Here is a 14300-nt window from a genome sequence, read left to right as displayed (position 1 = left end):
TCAAGTGGTCACAGCAGAAAGAATTCTGATTCCAGACTATGGAGCTAGCTGGAGCGGGGAGTGTTTCCCTGAGGAGCTTATCAACTCCCTTGACCCCAGAGATGCCCATGTCAACTGTTTTTGTGGTACTGGGTATTGAACCCAGGGATGTCCTACCACTGACAGACATCCTCGGTTCTTTTTATGTATTTATTTTTAATGCTTATTTTTGTAGTTGTAGATGGCCATAATGCCTTTATTTTATTTATTTTTATATGGTGCCGAGGATCGAACCTAGTGCCTCATGCATGTTAGGCAAGCGCTCTGCCACTGGGCTACAGCCCCAACCCGTTCTTTTTATTATGAGACAGGGTCTTACTAAATTGCTGAGGCTATCCTCAAACTTATGATATTTCCTGGAATTACAGGGGTGCGCCACCACACTTGGCTCTGTGTCAACTGGTTTCTTTTTCTGGGCATCTCTGGCATATTTTCTAATAGCTGGGACCAGCCTGCTAGAGTCATGGGCTGGGATATTTAGCTGAATGAGTTAGCAACAGGCCCTAAAACCCATCAAGCCAGTGTCCTCTATACCTAGAAAACACAATAAGTGACTTGAGCCCTCTGCCCGGCACCACTTGATGATGTGACCCACAGTACTCTGGGTTAGGGGAAGGGCAGGAGAAGAGGTGACCTGTAATTATAGCCAGGACCTGTTAATACAGCCAGGCTCTTTCTGTATCTCAGTAGGATCTGGGCCCTCCTGCCACTCCCTCCAGGGCCCATCCTGACCCAGGCATCTCAAAGTGTCACAAGGGCAGGAGGGAGGGACTAGGATGTCTTGTGATTCCCAGTCGGCTCCAGCTCCTCAGTGCAGCATGTCAGGAGGGCAGGCAGCTGGGGGCAAGGGGTTGGAGAGGTCACTGGTCAACCTGAGATGGGACCGTGACTCTGAGGTGAGGCCCTCCAGCTTGCCAAGTACTTAGGTCTGACCATTACCTCCAACTTCCTGACTAGCTCATGCAGCAGTGGCCCCCTTTACTTTTTCAATCATAGAGCATACAGAATTCCCAATGCATCATTAGTGTCTGATGTCAGTCCCACAGGCAGTCCTCAGAGCCTCAAGTGTTGCCAAATGCTGTATTTATTGGTTGGTTACACTGAAGAGTATAGTTTCTGAGCCAAAAACATATATACTCCGCTCTCCACAAAACCACTGAGTCACTAAGGCAGGCACACAATGGCCACCATGCTTGGTGGAGGCCAAGGACTTACAGACAGGGGTGGGCAATGGGGTGGGCTGGCCCCCAAACAGGCCGTGCAGTGCCCAGGACAGGGGTGGGCTGGGAAGGCTGGGCTGGTTGCGGAATAGCTGCTGGGCTCTTTCTCATGATTCCCAAATGTGGCATGTCTGCATACCTTGGTGACTCTTGGGTAGGCCCCAAACCCAGATATATCCTCCAGGACAAGGCCTAGCATGAACTGAGTGGAAGAGGCTGTGGGGGTGACAGAGCAAGCAGCATGCCTAAGTCTCAGGTCAGGAGCCACACCCTTCCTGGCACCCCTGCAAGTGCAGCTCCTCTCAGGGACTTCTGGATCCCTAGGCCTCTCAGCATCCTGAGAAGCCTATGGAAATCAGAGTGGGCCTTGCTTTTCACCAAGCACCCCCCATATCCCTTAGCCCCAGGGACTCAGCAGATTCCTGGGACAGGCAACAAGCTGCTCCTAAGCTCAGGACTGTCCCTGAGAAGAAGCTGTGACAGGACTGCCTCCCTATAAAATCACCTGGGGTTCCTCTGGAGAGCTAGTGATCCAGCTGTGCTCCAGATCATCCAACTAACAAGAATGTTACTTCCACAGTTTCAGGGATATATCTAATACATAAAGAAAGGACAGGGAGGTAAGAGTGACACTGTACAGACACACATAGGTGACCTGTATAGTAGGGAGAGCACTTGAGTTTACCTCAGGTGGCCAGAAGTGGTGGCAGTGCTGCTAAGGTGGGTTTCTCCCACCCAGGACCCACATCTGACTGCCCTAGAATCTTGGGAGAGGGCCTGGAAGGCAGGTTAGGTCTCCTGTCTCCAGGACACATGCCCTAAAAGGCAGCTAGAACAGGGACTGCAAAGGGGCTATCAGGAGAGAGAACACACAGAGCCCCATTGTCCCCTGCAACTCTTGACAGGTGGGGCCCAGGCCACTATATAGTCCCTGTTAGCTCTAGAGGGCCCCAGGTTGATTCAAGAGAGGCATTGGGGGACAGTCCAGGCTGAGGCTGCAGGTGGCAGTGGGGCTATTCCTAGTTGTTTAAGAGGAGAACAGAGTAGGTGTGCCCCAAGGCAGCTGCTCCGTGAGGCCAACCCCTCCCATCCCATCCCTGATCTGAGGGCAGCCTGGCGCTGACTAGCCCTACAGGGCCAGCACAGCCTGGAGTCGGATCCAGGCTCACAATCACTTTGTTAGGAACATAGCTGTGCAGGCAGGGACAGCTGGGGGTTGAAGCAATCGGCTGTAATGCCCCTGCACCTCTCCCTGCTGGAGCCCAGGGGCCTGGTGCCCAGGCTCTCCATGCAGCCCCTGGCTACAGCCCTCATTTGTTCTCTATGAGCATCTGCACTTTGTGGACGAGGTCCCGGGCAATCCGCAGGATCTCCTGGGCATCATGATGCTCAGCCCGCTCTAGGGGAAACATAGATAATTGTGGGGAGCCCTAGAGAGGAGGTATAGGCTGGGAAGAGCCCTGTGGCAGAATACCCTTTCCACCTGCTGGGCTCTTGACTTCTTGCCTATGGGGAAAGGACCCTGGTATTCTTGAGAACCCTCCAACTTTGCCCAGGACAGGAGTGGAGGCCCCCACGCCCCTGCTGGGGTTAGCCAGGATGACTGGGCCAGCTCATACCATTGAAGAACTTGATGATGTCAGTGAAGTCCATGTTGTTGTCACGGATGATCTCTCGGTAGGCCTCCACCAGGGCCAGGGCGATGAACAGTACAAAATGCTCTGATGAGATGTGCCTGGCTGCCCAGATCACCTCCCACACAGCAAACACATCCTCATACAGCAGCTCTAGGAACAGAATAGGGCTGGTACTCATCAGGCATAGGGCTTGGGCTAAGGCAAAGCCTGACTGCCCACAGGCCCCTAGATAGAGCCAGGTGGGAGTCAGAGCTCCACAGCCAAAGTCCTGGGATTCTCTGCAATACATACTACAGGGTTCAAGAACCTGTAGTGTGTACTGCAGACTACACATCAATACTTCATTTCAGGGCAACTCTACCTTTGATGCTCAGGAAGATTTGGTTTGAAAAAAAGCTCTGAAAATCATCAACTTTTAGGAGGGTTACTATAAACCCTGACTGTGTTATAGAATCACTTTGTGCACTTATAAAATCACATATGCTGAGCTGGAGTGTGGCTCAGCAGTGGAAAGCCTGCTTGGCATGCACAAGGCCTTGGGTGATCCCCAGAAACAAAACCAAAACCCACACATACCCAGCCAGCCTCAATAGTCTGGGGCTGGGCCAGGGAAGGGGCCCTGGTAATTTCTCAAAGCTCCCTATGTGGTGCCAAAGTAGAGTTAGAAGACCATTGACTTGGGGAAGATGAATCTCCCACTGCCCCTGACTCCAGCCCAATGATCTAACCCGCTTCTTACCTCTCTTAAAATCCAGCAGAAACCAGCGGTAACAGAAGTAGAAGTGGGTGTAGTCTCCGTTCTGATGCATCAGCTCAAACAGCTCAGAGTCCAGGATCTCATAGGAGAAGAGGGAGACTGATCCCATGCTGTTTCTCTGCTATACCTACCCAGGGAGGCCTGGGCTCCCAGCCCCAGTCTTCAGCCTCTCTGTTGTTCTGTGCCAGCCCATCCTCACCCTCTTCCCTTGAGGTCTCCTTAGTGGGGGTTGCCCCACTGTCTTCTCTGGGCTGTATTATTTTGAGATTACAGTGTCTGGGTGTTTGATTTTACCATCAACCATACTACTCACTATAACTTACAAGCATGCACACACCTTGAGTCCTCCCCAGTTTGTAATGTGGACAACAATGGTTTTGAAAACAAAAGAAGTTACGTTTCTATCTAAAAGACATTTCTGTAATGCTCCTGATTTCCCTTTGGCTGACAGAATAGCCCAGCACTGCCTAGTCACAGGCCCACAGGTGGCTGCAGACCTCACCTGGATGAGGGAGCGCATGTTGGCAAAGTGAGTGTCCATGGCGCCCCCATTGGGGAAGTTCAGGCTCATCCTCCTCATGAGGTGACTGAAGCAGCTGTAGGCCAGCTGATCTGAGGAGAGATGTGGAGGCAGCAGGGCAGTACACCCAGAAAACATGCAGGCTGACATTCCCCCCTCCCAGATCTAGCCATCTTTTCCTTTCTCCAGTTTGTTAGCCCAAACCCAACCTCATTTGGAGGATTCACATACCCCATCTCTCACCATTGTCAAGGATAACCAGGAGAGGTGCCAGCAGATCACACATGCCCTGCACATAGCCCACGTCCAGGTGCTCCCACACATAGCTGAAATGCCAGGGGTGATCACTGTGGCTGTGCCCCATCCTTCCCTCCCTTGGGGGGTCCCTAGGGAGTTGGCCCCTAGACCAGCCATAAGTCAGACTTTCCATGACTGTGAAGCACTTTCTGTGTGGGAGACAATGGGGAACTGCCCTTGGCCCCTGTTCCTGAGGTACTTAGGAAAAGAGACAAAAAGCCATCACAACTTGGCATGTGGGGCAGGGGAACAAAGACAGGTAAAGCTTCCTGAAGAAGTATGGCCAAAGTAGGGATCTCAAGGACCTCTGGGAATGCAGAGGGTTAGGGTAAGGGGCATTGCAGGGAGTGTTCCAAATAGAGGGCCCAGTGTGACCCCAGTGCAGATCAGGAGAGGAGAAATACTCAGCACAACTGGAGGTCCCCACCCCCCGGCCCTGTCCCATAATGGCACCTGCACATGATGTCTCTGAGCCGCTCGAGGTTGGGGGTTGTGAAATACCAGTAGTTCCGGTCACACCTCTGCACGTCCTTGTCTATGCGGTGTAGATTTAAGGCCACGGTGTCCAATAATTCTATCTGGAAGAGTGGTCAGCTCTCAGGGCTGAGGCTGACCAGTCCCTCCCAGGTTAGGGATACAATATGGTGCCCAAAGAAATGCAGTCAAACAGGGAACCCAGGGAGCTCTGAGAATAGAGTCCCTAGGGACGCACTGAGTTGGGCTCAATGCTCCCTTCCAGACAGTTAGGGCACCCTGCCCTCCACCCTGCAACCTGTCCTCAAGTGTTGGGGTGCTGGGAGGGCCCGAGGTCAGTTGAGAATGAAGCCTGAAGAACATTCACGTACAGTGTAGGCCGCAGCACACACAGCTGTGAGCTCTCCGGCTGCCTCCAGCTCACTGGCCTGTGAAACCTTTTCTTGGCTGGGATCCTGAGGCTCAGAGAAAGTGTGGCCTGCAGGTGCTGGCCCATCAGAGCCTTCTTCTCCACCACCGTCTTCTTCAAAGCCCACACTCTGGCCCTCATCTAGGCTGGACTGGATGCCTGATGCCACAGAGTAATTGCGGGAGGACGGCAGCCCTGAGTCAGGAGAATCAAACTCCACTGACTGCTGCTGCTCCACCACGGCTGTGCCTGGAGTCCCAATTCCTGGCTCCTGCTCAGGCTTTGGTCTGGAATCTTCGGGGCACTGAGGCCCTGGAGGCTCCAGATCATCCACAGAGATAAACACCTGGTGGAAGTGAAGATGGTGGCTCCTACCTGCACTCTAGGACCTTCCCATAGATCCTGCCTCTGGATGGAGCCCGCATGGAGAATTCTCTTCATACCCCTACTTCTACCCACAGCCCTCAACATTGCTAGGGAGTGGCTTCTGGCCCAGATAACCAGGTAGAAGAAATAAGGGTCTGAACAAAGGAAGTCACCTTCTTCAGCCCTCTCCAGCCCCTGCACACGTGAATGCTCTAGGCCTTCCCGCAGTTGTTGCAGGGAGGACATGGGAGCAGAGGCCTGGATGCTCAACAGCCAACTGGAGTTAAGTGACATTCAACAAATGCCTGAGCCTGACGTGGTGGTGCATGCTTGTAATCCCAGTGGTTCGGAAGCTGATAGGAGGATCATGAGTTCAAAGCCAGCCTAAGCAAAAGCAAGGCCCTAAGCAACTCAATGAGATCCTATCTCTAAATAAAATACAAAATAGGGCTGGGGATGAGGCTCAGTGATTGAGTGCCCCTGAGTTCAGCCCCAGTACCCTCTCTCCCCCTGCAAAAATATGCCTGAAGGCAGGAGCCCAGGAGAGCTGTTCCAGTGTCTTGTCTATAGCTGCTGTGGGGAGGGCAGGCTGGAGGTTTGAGGTAAAGCAAGTTCTTTCTTATTTTCAGTACTCAATATTTAGCAGGAAAGAGGAAACTTCTGTAGCAGGTATCTACTCAGTTATGATGGCCTTCAGATAAGCTTCAGAGAGCTAAGAAGTAGAAGGAAACATGTTCTACTGCCTGGAAGCAGTACACCACCCTGGCTGAGTCATAGGGAAATAGGCTGTTTTTATTTTTTCTCTGTTGGGAAAGGGATGCTAAAAGTAGTTTTCACTCTAGGTAAGAAGTCTGAAGTATCAGATAATATCACAATTTTAAGACAATTAAGAACTCCAGAATATTGCCAGCAAGGAAGGGTAATAATACTTCTGTGAGTGAGGCAACTGTACATCAATTTTACAGGCTAAGGTTTTTAGGAAAAACCAAAGACACAGAGACAGAAAAAATATATTCATAAATAGGGAAATAGGAATGAAGTATATGGAAAACAGAGTGTATCTTATTAGTTTTCTTCCTTTCTTTCACTGGGGATTGAACCCAGGGCACTTTACCAGTCTTTTAATTTCCTTTTTTTTTTGGTACTAGGGATTGAACCCAGGTTTGCTTAACCACTGAGCCTTTTTTTTTTTTTTTAAGTTGTATGTGGACTCAATGCCTTTGTTTTTATGTGGTTCTAGGATCAAACCCAGTGCCTCATACTTGCGAGGCAAATGTTCTACCACTGAGCTACAACTCCAGGCACCACCCCCAGCCCTTTTTTTATATTTTCCTAGAGACAGGGTCTTGCTGACTTGTTAAGTGCCTCTCTAATTTGCTGAGACTAGCTTTGAATTCACGTTTCTCCTGCCTCAGCCTTTGGAGCCACTGGGATTACAGGTGTGCACCATGGTGCCCAGCTATTTTTTTTTTCTCCTTTTTTTTTTTTTTTTAAAAATACTTACTTTTATTTTATTTATTTATTTTTATGTGGTGCTGAGGATGGAACCCAATGACTCATGGGTGTTGGGCAAGCACTTTACCCCTGAGCTACAACCCCAGCCAGCGCCCAGCTATTTTTAATCTTCAGACAGGGTCTAGCTAAATTGCTGAGACTGACCTTGAATTTGCCATCCTCCTGCCATGAGCTCCCAAGCTGCTGGGATTATAGACATGTGCCACTGTGCCCTGCTAGTTATATGTACATACTGCTCCAGTTTATATTGTCTGTAAGGGTCCCAGGTATGCTGGTACACACCAGTAATCCCTGCAACTCAGGAGGCTGAGACAGGAGGATTTCAAGTTCGTGACCAGCCTTAGCAATTCGGAGAGGCCCTAAGCAACTTAGTGAGACTCTGTCTCAATAAATAAATAAATAAATACATAAATAAAAAGAGTAGGGCTGGGGATATAGCTCAGTTGATAGAGTGCTTGCCTTTCATGCATAAGGCCCTAGGTTCAATCCTCAGCACCACAAAAAAATAAAATAAAATAAAATAAAAAGAGCTGGGGATGTAGCTCAGTGATAAAGTACCCCTCTGGGTGCAATCCCCAGTACCAAAATAATAATAATAATAATAATAATAATTATTATTATTATTATAATGTATTTAGTAAAGAGGCAATTTTAAAGAAAAAACAAGTTAATAAAAGTGTCTTTGAGAGAGAAATTTATCAGTTTTGGTTGGGCCAAGCAGCTATTGTTCCATTGTCTTTTTCTTTCTCTTTCTCATGGTGTGTGTGTGTGTGTTTTGCTGGTACCCAGGGACTCACGTATGCTAGGCAAGTGATCTACCACCGAGCAATACCCCCAGACTCATGACCTTAGTTTAGAACTTGCTGTTCTAAAGGAAGAATTACCACCAGTGCTCTGAACTACTGCATGAGCAATTCTACAAGACAATAAAACATCACAGGGAAGGGAAGATCTTGTCAGTGGATACCAGTGGGATTGCTCTAAGTGCTCCCCTGTCTTCTGGCCAGCAACTCTGGGTGAAGCCTCTGCAGTCAGAAGCATTACGAGCACAGTGGAGGAATGGAGACCAGAGATGGGAAGTTCTTGCCTGGACACTCTGCTGTCATGAGGAGTGGATCCAGACCTGGAACTCAGGGGTACCTGTTGCTAGGCTTGAATTCTTTCAACAAGGAGGGAAAAGCTTCTTCCCTAAATCCCAAAAAACCCATCTTTCCTTACTAGTCTGTTGAAACAGAACAAACACAAAAGTTCATCTCATTTTATCCTCATGGCACTCAGCATCCAGAGAAGTTGGCAGCAGAGTGGCAGTTAACCCTTTTCTCAATCAAAGGAAACAAGACACAGACATATTAAACCTTCTTCCAAGGGCTCTGCTGCCAGGATTAGAAGCTGTGCTGGTGCAGGACTCCTGAGTATCAAATGCTGATGCCCCCCCACCCCTGGGGCCATCTGGCTCACGTCATTGCTGATGGTGGAGTCTCGGTGGATGAGGCGCTGCACGTGGCTGTCGATGCTGCTGCCTGAGGAGAACTTGGTGAGCGTGGCTGGGTGAGCTTCCCGCTCCCGCTGCCTCACCACCACCTCACAGGCCTTCCATTCCGCCAACACCTGCTGGTACCTTGCTGCCACCGCTGTGTCTACCTGTGCTCAGACCACACCATGAATATGCAGGGAGGGTGTACTAGGGCTTCCTCCTTAGGGGCTGGGCACACTGGACCTTTGGCCCTGAGTTACAGAGGTCAGAAACTAGAGTAGGATCTTGGGTGAGGTCATTGGGGCCATGCTACTACCACCTTCCTCTGTAATGTTTCTTCTGGCTGGGAAGGGGCTGAGGCTTCTAAGGCCCCCTCCCTGGAGGCCCTTGGCCCAGCCCCCCACCTCCCTACACCCCATGAGAATGGGTTCCTCTTACCTGCTCCATCTCCTTTTTGCTCATACCAAATTTATAGTGGCCAAGGAGGAAGGGCCAGACGTCCTTGCGGATCTCATGTTCCACACCTCCGTAGTACACCTGCCTTAGCAGCTCCAGCTCCTTATAGTTCTAAGGGGCCCAGGGGTAAAGACTATGTGGCTTCCACAGTCACAGTGCTCCAGCTGGTTGAGCCCAATCCCATGGAGTGGGGGGACAAGGCAATGGCCTTCAGTCATTCAGCTTAAGGATGGCCTTGTCCTCCTGTGCCCCAGGTTACAAGTGGATGAGATCTAATTCACCCTCCTTCCTTACAGGGCAGGAAATGGAGCCCAGAGGGAGGTGGCGATCAGCCGGAGGTCACAGAGCAATATGGAAGCAGAACAGATTCTCAGCCTAGTTCTTTCCCACATGGACCCACAGACCCAGCTGTATGTGATTCCACTATGACACAGTTACTCCATGGCCATCAATCTTGGCCTGTCAACCCCACGCCAAATACAATTTCCCCGAATGCCCATTTAGTCTATAAAAACTGCTCCCAGATCCAACAGCTATGCACAACTACTGCCCACTCCAGCCCTCTACCTGGCCTCTGGCTGCAGAGCCCCAGTTTATACCTTTTTGTCCTTCTGATACTTGCTCCACACATCCTTGGTGAGGCCTCCCAAGGCCCCTGGGGGTCGATCAGGTGGGATAATGTTGTGATGCACCAGTGCTGACAGGTGGGTCCGTACCGTGGACAGGTGGCGGCAGTAGGCCAGCCCTGCAGTGGGGAGCAGGAGACTGTACCAGAAGTGCATCCCCACCCCCTGATCCCTCACAGTCCCATCTCACCACACACTCACAGCCGTAGAAGGCCCGGGACACGATCTGCCTCTTCATGCTCTCACACAGCAGCCTGAGGGGCAACCTGTGGAAACAACCTGGCTCAGAGGCCCAGGGCTGTAGCCTGAGGTGGAGGAAGGATGAGAAGGGAAGATATTCTGGCCTAGGAGGCAGGCAAGGTCCTTAGGATGGCACAGGGAGCAGCACAGCAGCATGTCAACAGCTCCCTGTCCCTGCCAGTCAACATCAACTTTGCTGCCAGAGATGGGGGACACCAGCCCCCAACCACCTAGCAATCTTGGGCAACTAATTTCCCCTTAGTGAATCTTGGTTTCCTCATGTGAAAATGAAGAGACTCACCTCAGGGCATAAGGAGTAGCAGTAAAAAAACATGAAGTAACAATTTAGAGGAAAGCACCCAGCCAGTGGCCCTACAAAAAGGCTATTTGCATATTGCTCTTACACATGGCAGGTGCTCAGAGACTTGTTGAGTGTCCTCACACATATAGCCTGACAGTAGGGTCTATGCGCACACTAGGAAGGGGAGCTCACAAGTGTTGGGTACCTACTTTGTGTAGGCACATGCCTGGCATTCACTTACTTAGTCTTCACCAGTGCTGTAGGAAGCAGGCAATGTTATCTCCATTTTATGAGTGAAGAAACTGAGGTTTAAAAATGTAGAGGCTAGAGCGCTAGCCTAGCACACGTGAAGTTCAATCCCCAGCACCACATCAAAAAACTAAATAAACCAATTGAAGGTACTGTATCCATCTACAACTCAAAATGTCTTTAAAAAAAATGTAGAGGAGAGCTGGGGATAGCTCTGTTGGTAAAGTGCTTACCTTGCATGCACGAGGCCCTGGGTTCAATTCCCAGCACCAAAAAAAAAAAAAAAAAATTGTAGGAGTGTTGGGGTTGGTAGAGCACTTGCCTAGCATGTGTGAGGCACTGGTTTGATCCTCCACACCACATAAAAACAAATAAATAAATAAAATAAAGGTACTGTGTCCATCTACAATTAAAACAATTTTTAAAAATATTTGTTTTTTAGTTTTAGGTGGACACAATATCTTTATTTTATTTTTATATGGTACTGAGGATTTAACCCAGTGCCTCATGCATGCTAGGCGAGCACTCTGCCACTGAGCAACAACTCTAGTCCCTAAAAAAAAAATATTTTTTTTAAAAAAATGTAGAGGCTCAGAGAGACCCAGCAACTTGCTGAAGTCACCTGTATATCACAAGTGAAATTTGATTTCAGGTTTGTCCAACTCTAGAGACAACCCTTGTCATGCAAGTGACAGCCTCTGAGGATGGAGGGACACATATGAACCGACATGCTAACAGGAAGCTGATCTGGGCCCTGCCCACTCACCGGTCTGGGACACAGCTGCAGTGACTGGGGGTTGCATATGGGGAGCTGTTGGAGGAGCAGGAGAGGCAAGAGGAGCGCTGGCTGCACAGGGGTTCTAGGTGCCAGGCTGTCAGGCTGGGCCCAAAGCCTTGCATCTCGATCATGTCGCCAGCATCTGAGGGCAGGAAGGGGCATGGTCAGCAGCTGGAAGGCCTCTTCCCCAAGCACCCTGGGGTATGCCCACCTCTGTACCCAGAGCTGCAGCATAAAGTCACCCGTTGGTGGAAAAATCACAGAGATGGTTGCTGCCTGGTGCAGAGCCCAGAGATGGAAATGGTGGAAGAGGGCACTTGACACTTCTCAGCCTTCACTAAACCCAGAGAGGTTGTCTTTCATGTGTGATAAAATACTTGGACTGAGTCAGGGGTGATTTGCTTACCTACCTCTGTCTCACTACCAGCAAACTCTTGCTTTTCTAGAGGGAGGGGAAGGAAAGAGAAGGAATAGCCAAGACCTGCTGAGCTCTCTGAAATGCTACCAGTTAGCCTGACCTCTAGGGGCTTGGTTTGATTCTCTAGAGTAAAACTCTGAGATGCCCAAGAAGTGCATCTCAGAGTTTTACTCTAGAGAATCAAGTGCATCAATCTGTGACCCTGCCCAGACAGGGGAGTCTCTAGTGACTAAAGCCCCTGAGGGTCCCTGAGCTACTTGTCCACAGGCCTCACTCTTTGAGGGAGTTTAGATCTGGTAGCCAATGGCTAAGTAGGAACAGTGCTCCCTGCCAAGGCTGGACACTTTGAAGCCTAAATGGACTGTACTAGATATGGCGGCTCCTCTCAGGTAAGCTGGAAGAGAGGGAGGAATTCCAAAGGCTGCCAGGGACTCTGGCATCCAATGCAGAAGTCACAGACAAATGTACCCAGGTACAGCCTCCTAAGATGACTCCTTGGATATGTCTACACAATGCAAATGGAACTTTCTCAGCCAGCCCTGCTGGTCTAAATCAGAACCCAAGACCCTTGAGAGTTTCCAGGACCCAAGTAGGGCAGGGCACTGCTCAGGGGGGATACTGATAGGTCCAGGAACCACAGAGATGAAGCACAGTGAGGGCAGGAAATGAAAGGACCCAGAGGTGATACCACAAGGGAGGGAGAGAGCAGAGCAGAGTGAAGAAGAACAAGGAGAGAGAGCTGTGTGTGCTGAGGACACTGTTTCTTTCGGCTGTGGCTTTCTTGGTGAATCTAGTGTGGTCCTGGCCCACCATGGACTGGAGCAGGCCTAGGCCTGGTTTTTCTGGGACTCAGACTCCAGATCTGGATGTGCCTTATAAGGAGGGCTGAGCTGATCCTTCTCCAGGCCCCTCAGGGATTGCCTTGCCTTGGACCCCCAAGATCCATGGCAGGTATTTGTGTAGATATCTGGCCCTTCAGCTCCAACAGGAGGCAAATTAAGGAGGCAAATTGGTGGGGTGGGGGCTGCGGCTCTGGGAGTGAGGGATTGCAAGCCATGCCTGAGATTCTAGGAAGAAAAGAGGGAAGGGGCAAAGTGCAGGTGGGGTGGGACAGGAGTCCAGGTCATGCCCCTGCAGCGAGAGAGAGGCCAATCCTGGGAGGAGCCAAGGTAAGAGTTGGCCCAGCTGGACAGGCAGCAGGCAGCAGGCGGGCAGGCAGGGAGGGTGACAGGTGCAGAGGGTGGAGGGTGGGCACACGGGGAAACCAAAGCTCATGCCCAGAAAGCAGGGCCCAACCAAGGCAGGTCTCCTGGGTCAATGCTCTTCACCTTAATTCTCCAGGAAGGAGCTGAACCAGCCAGCACTGACTGAGCATGGCATTTGAACAATCCAGTGCAGACAGCTGGAGCTCTAGAGTGACTGGGTGAGGGGCAGCAGGCTGCATGGGGGGTCTGCTGGGTTAGCTTTGACTCTGACTCTCTCCTCTGAGCATGAGGAAAGTGTAAAGCAAACAATCAGGGTGGGTGAACCCCACAGCCCCTAAGACTCCGAGTGAAAGGTGCCTGGCCTGGAGCAGAATTAGAGTGAACAGCATCTCTGCTCATTCGGGGAGGCAGCAGGGAAAGGAGGGAGAGGAGGGGGAGGAGGAGATCTGGACACCCCGCCACTTGAATCACATGCACAAGTCAAGCATGTTGCAGGCCTCAAAAGCAACGGCTAGCAGAATGGACTCAACAGTGTTGTCATTATGGACTGGAGTGGAAGTGGGGGCTCCCATCCCCTAACCCCTCTCCCCCAACCACTGACAGATTCTGCTCTCATACCTCCTCCCCTTTCCCAAGTACTGGGGGCCTCAGGACTGCATCCTGGATTGTCTAGCCCCTGAGTTCTATAAGAGAATGCCCAGACAAATCCCAGGTCCTCTGGGTCTAAAGTGTCTGATCCCAGAAGCCTCAGCCTTAAGACTGGTCAGGAATGACTTTTCTTTCTTTCTCCTCTCTTTTTTTTTTTCCACTAGGATTGAATCCAGGGTAATCTTAGCAGTGAGCTATATCCCTAGTCATTTTTTAATTTTTATTTTGAGACAGGGTCTTGCAGTTGCTGGGACTGGTCTCAAACTTTAGATGCTCCTGCCTCAGCCTCCCAAGTGGTTGGGATTTCAGGCAGGCACTACCATGCCCGGCAGGGATGGCTTCTCTATTACCAAGCTGCCAAGACAAGGGTTCTTTGAGACATACAGCCTCCAGCCTCTAGCCTGACTGCCAGTTCATGGGATAACAAGGTCCCTCTCAAAGCTTAACCTTCCTACTCAAATTCAGTTAATCCGTAAATAAGCATCAGTGCCAAGTCCAAGTTTGCAAGGAAACAGATGGCAGGCATGTATATAGGCAGTAAGGTAGAATATTCCTACCTGGGCCTGGCCTACAGACTTTTGTTGGAAGGTCTGGGAGGGAGGGCAGGCCCCAGGGCAGGATGTGGCAGGAAGAGAAGCAGCTGGCAGGGTTAGCTAAGGGGGTGCTAAGTG

General features: G+C 50.6%; 1 protein-coding gene across 9 annotated transcripts in view; it reads right to left on the bottom strand.

Annotated features, from left to right (window-relative positions):
- Positions 1 to 1105: 1105 nt before the first annotated feature.
- The window catches only part of Sgsm2 (small G protein signaling modulator 2), a 40740-nt gene continuing 27545 nt past the window's right edge, over positions 1106 to 14300 (bottom strand). For 5 of the 9 annotated variants that reach the window (XM_078042640.1, XM_078042637.1, XM_078042639.1 and 2 more), the window contains 12 exons: positions 11347 to 11500; positions 9992 to 10056; positions 9764 to 9909; positions 9147 to 9275; positions 8693 to 8875; positions 5316 to 5699; positions 4924 to 5048; positions 4417 to 4499; positions 4156 to 4265; positions 3636 to 3732; positions 2879 to 3046; positions 1106 to 1475 (listed from right to left, as the gene is read on the bottom strand). In XM_078042640.1, the coding sequence (XP_077898766.1) occupies positions 1204 to 1475; positions 2879 to 3046; positions 3636 to 3732; positions 4156 to 4265; positions 4417 to 4499; positions 4924 to 5048; positions 5316 to 5699; positions 8693 to 8875; positions 9147 to 9275; positions 9764 to 9909; positions 9992 to 10056; positions 11347 to 11500 (1916 nt within the window). In that variant the 3' untranslated portion in view covers positions 1106 to 1203. Of the gene's footprint in view, positions 2659 to 2878; positions 3047 to 3635; positions 3733 to 4155; positions 4266 to 4416; positions 4500 to 4923; positions 5049 to 5315; positions 5700 to 8692; positions 8876 to 9146; positions 9276 to 9763; positions 9910 to 9991; positions 10057 to 11346; positions 11501 to 14300 lie in introns of those variants that run through there. The other 4 variants (XM_021728170.3, XM_005327919.4, XM_005327920.4 and 1 more) reach the window with 2 other exon arrangements.

This window comes from Ictidomys tridecemlineatus, chromosome 3 (assembly GCF_052094955.1).
Source record: "Ictidomys tridecemlineatus isolate mIctTri1 chromosome 3, mIctTri1.hap1, whole genome shotgun sequence".
In the NCBI taxonomy this organism is placed as follows: domain Eukaryota; kingdom Metazoa; phylum Chordata; class Mammalia; order Rodentia; family Sciuridae; genus Ictidomys; species Ictidomys tridecemlineatus.
The sequence above is the reverse complement of the archived record's forward strand: the minus strand, read 5'-3'. Positions and strand labels throughout refer to the sequence as shown.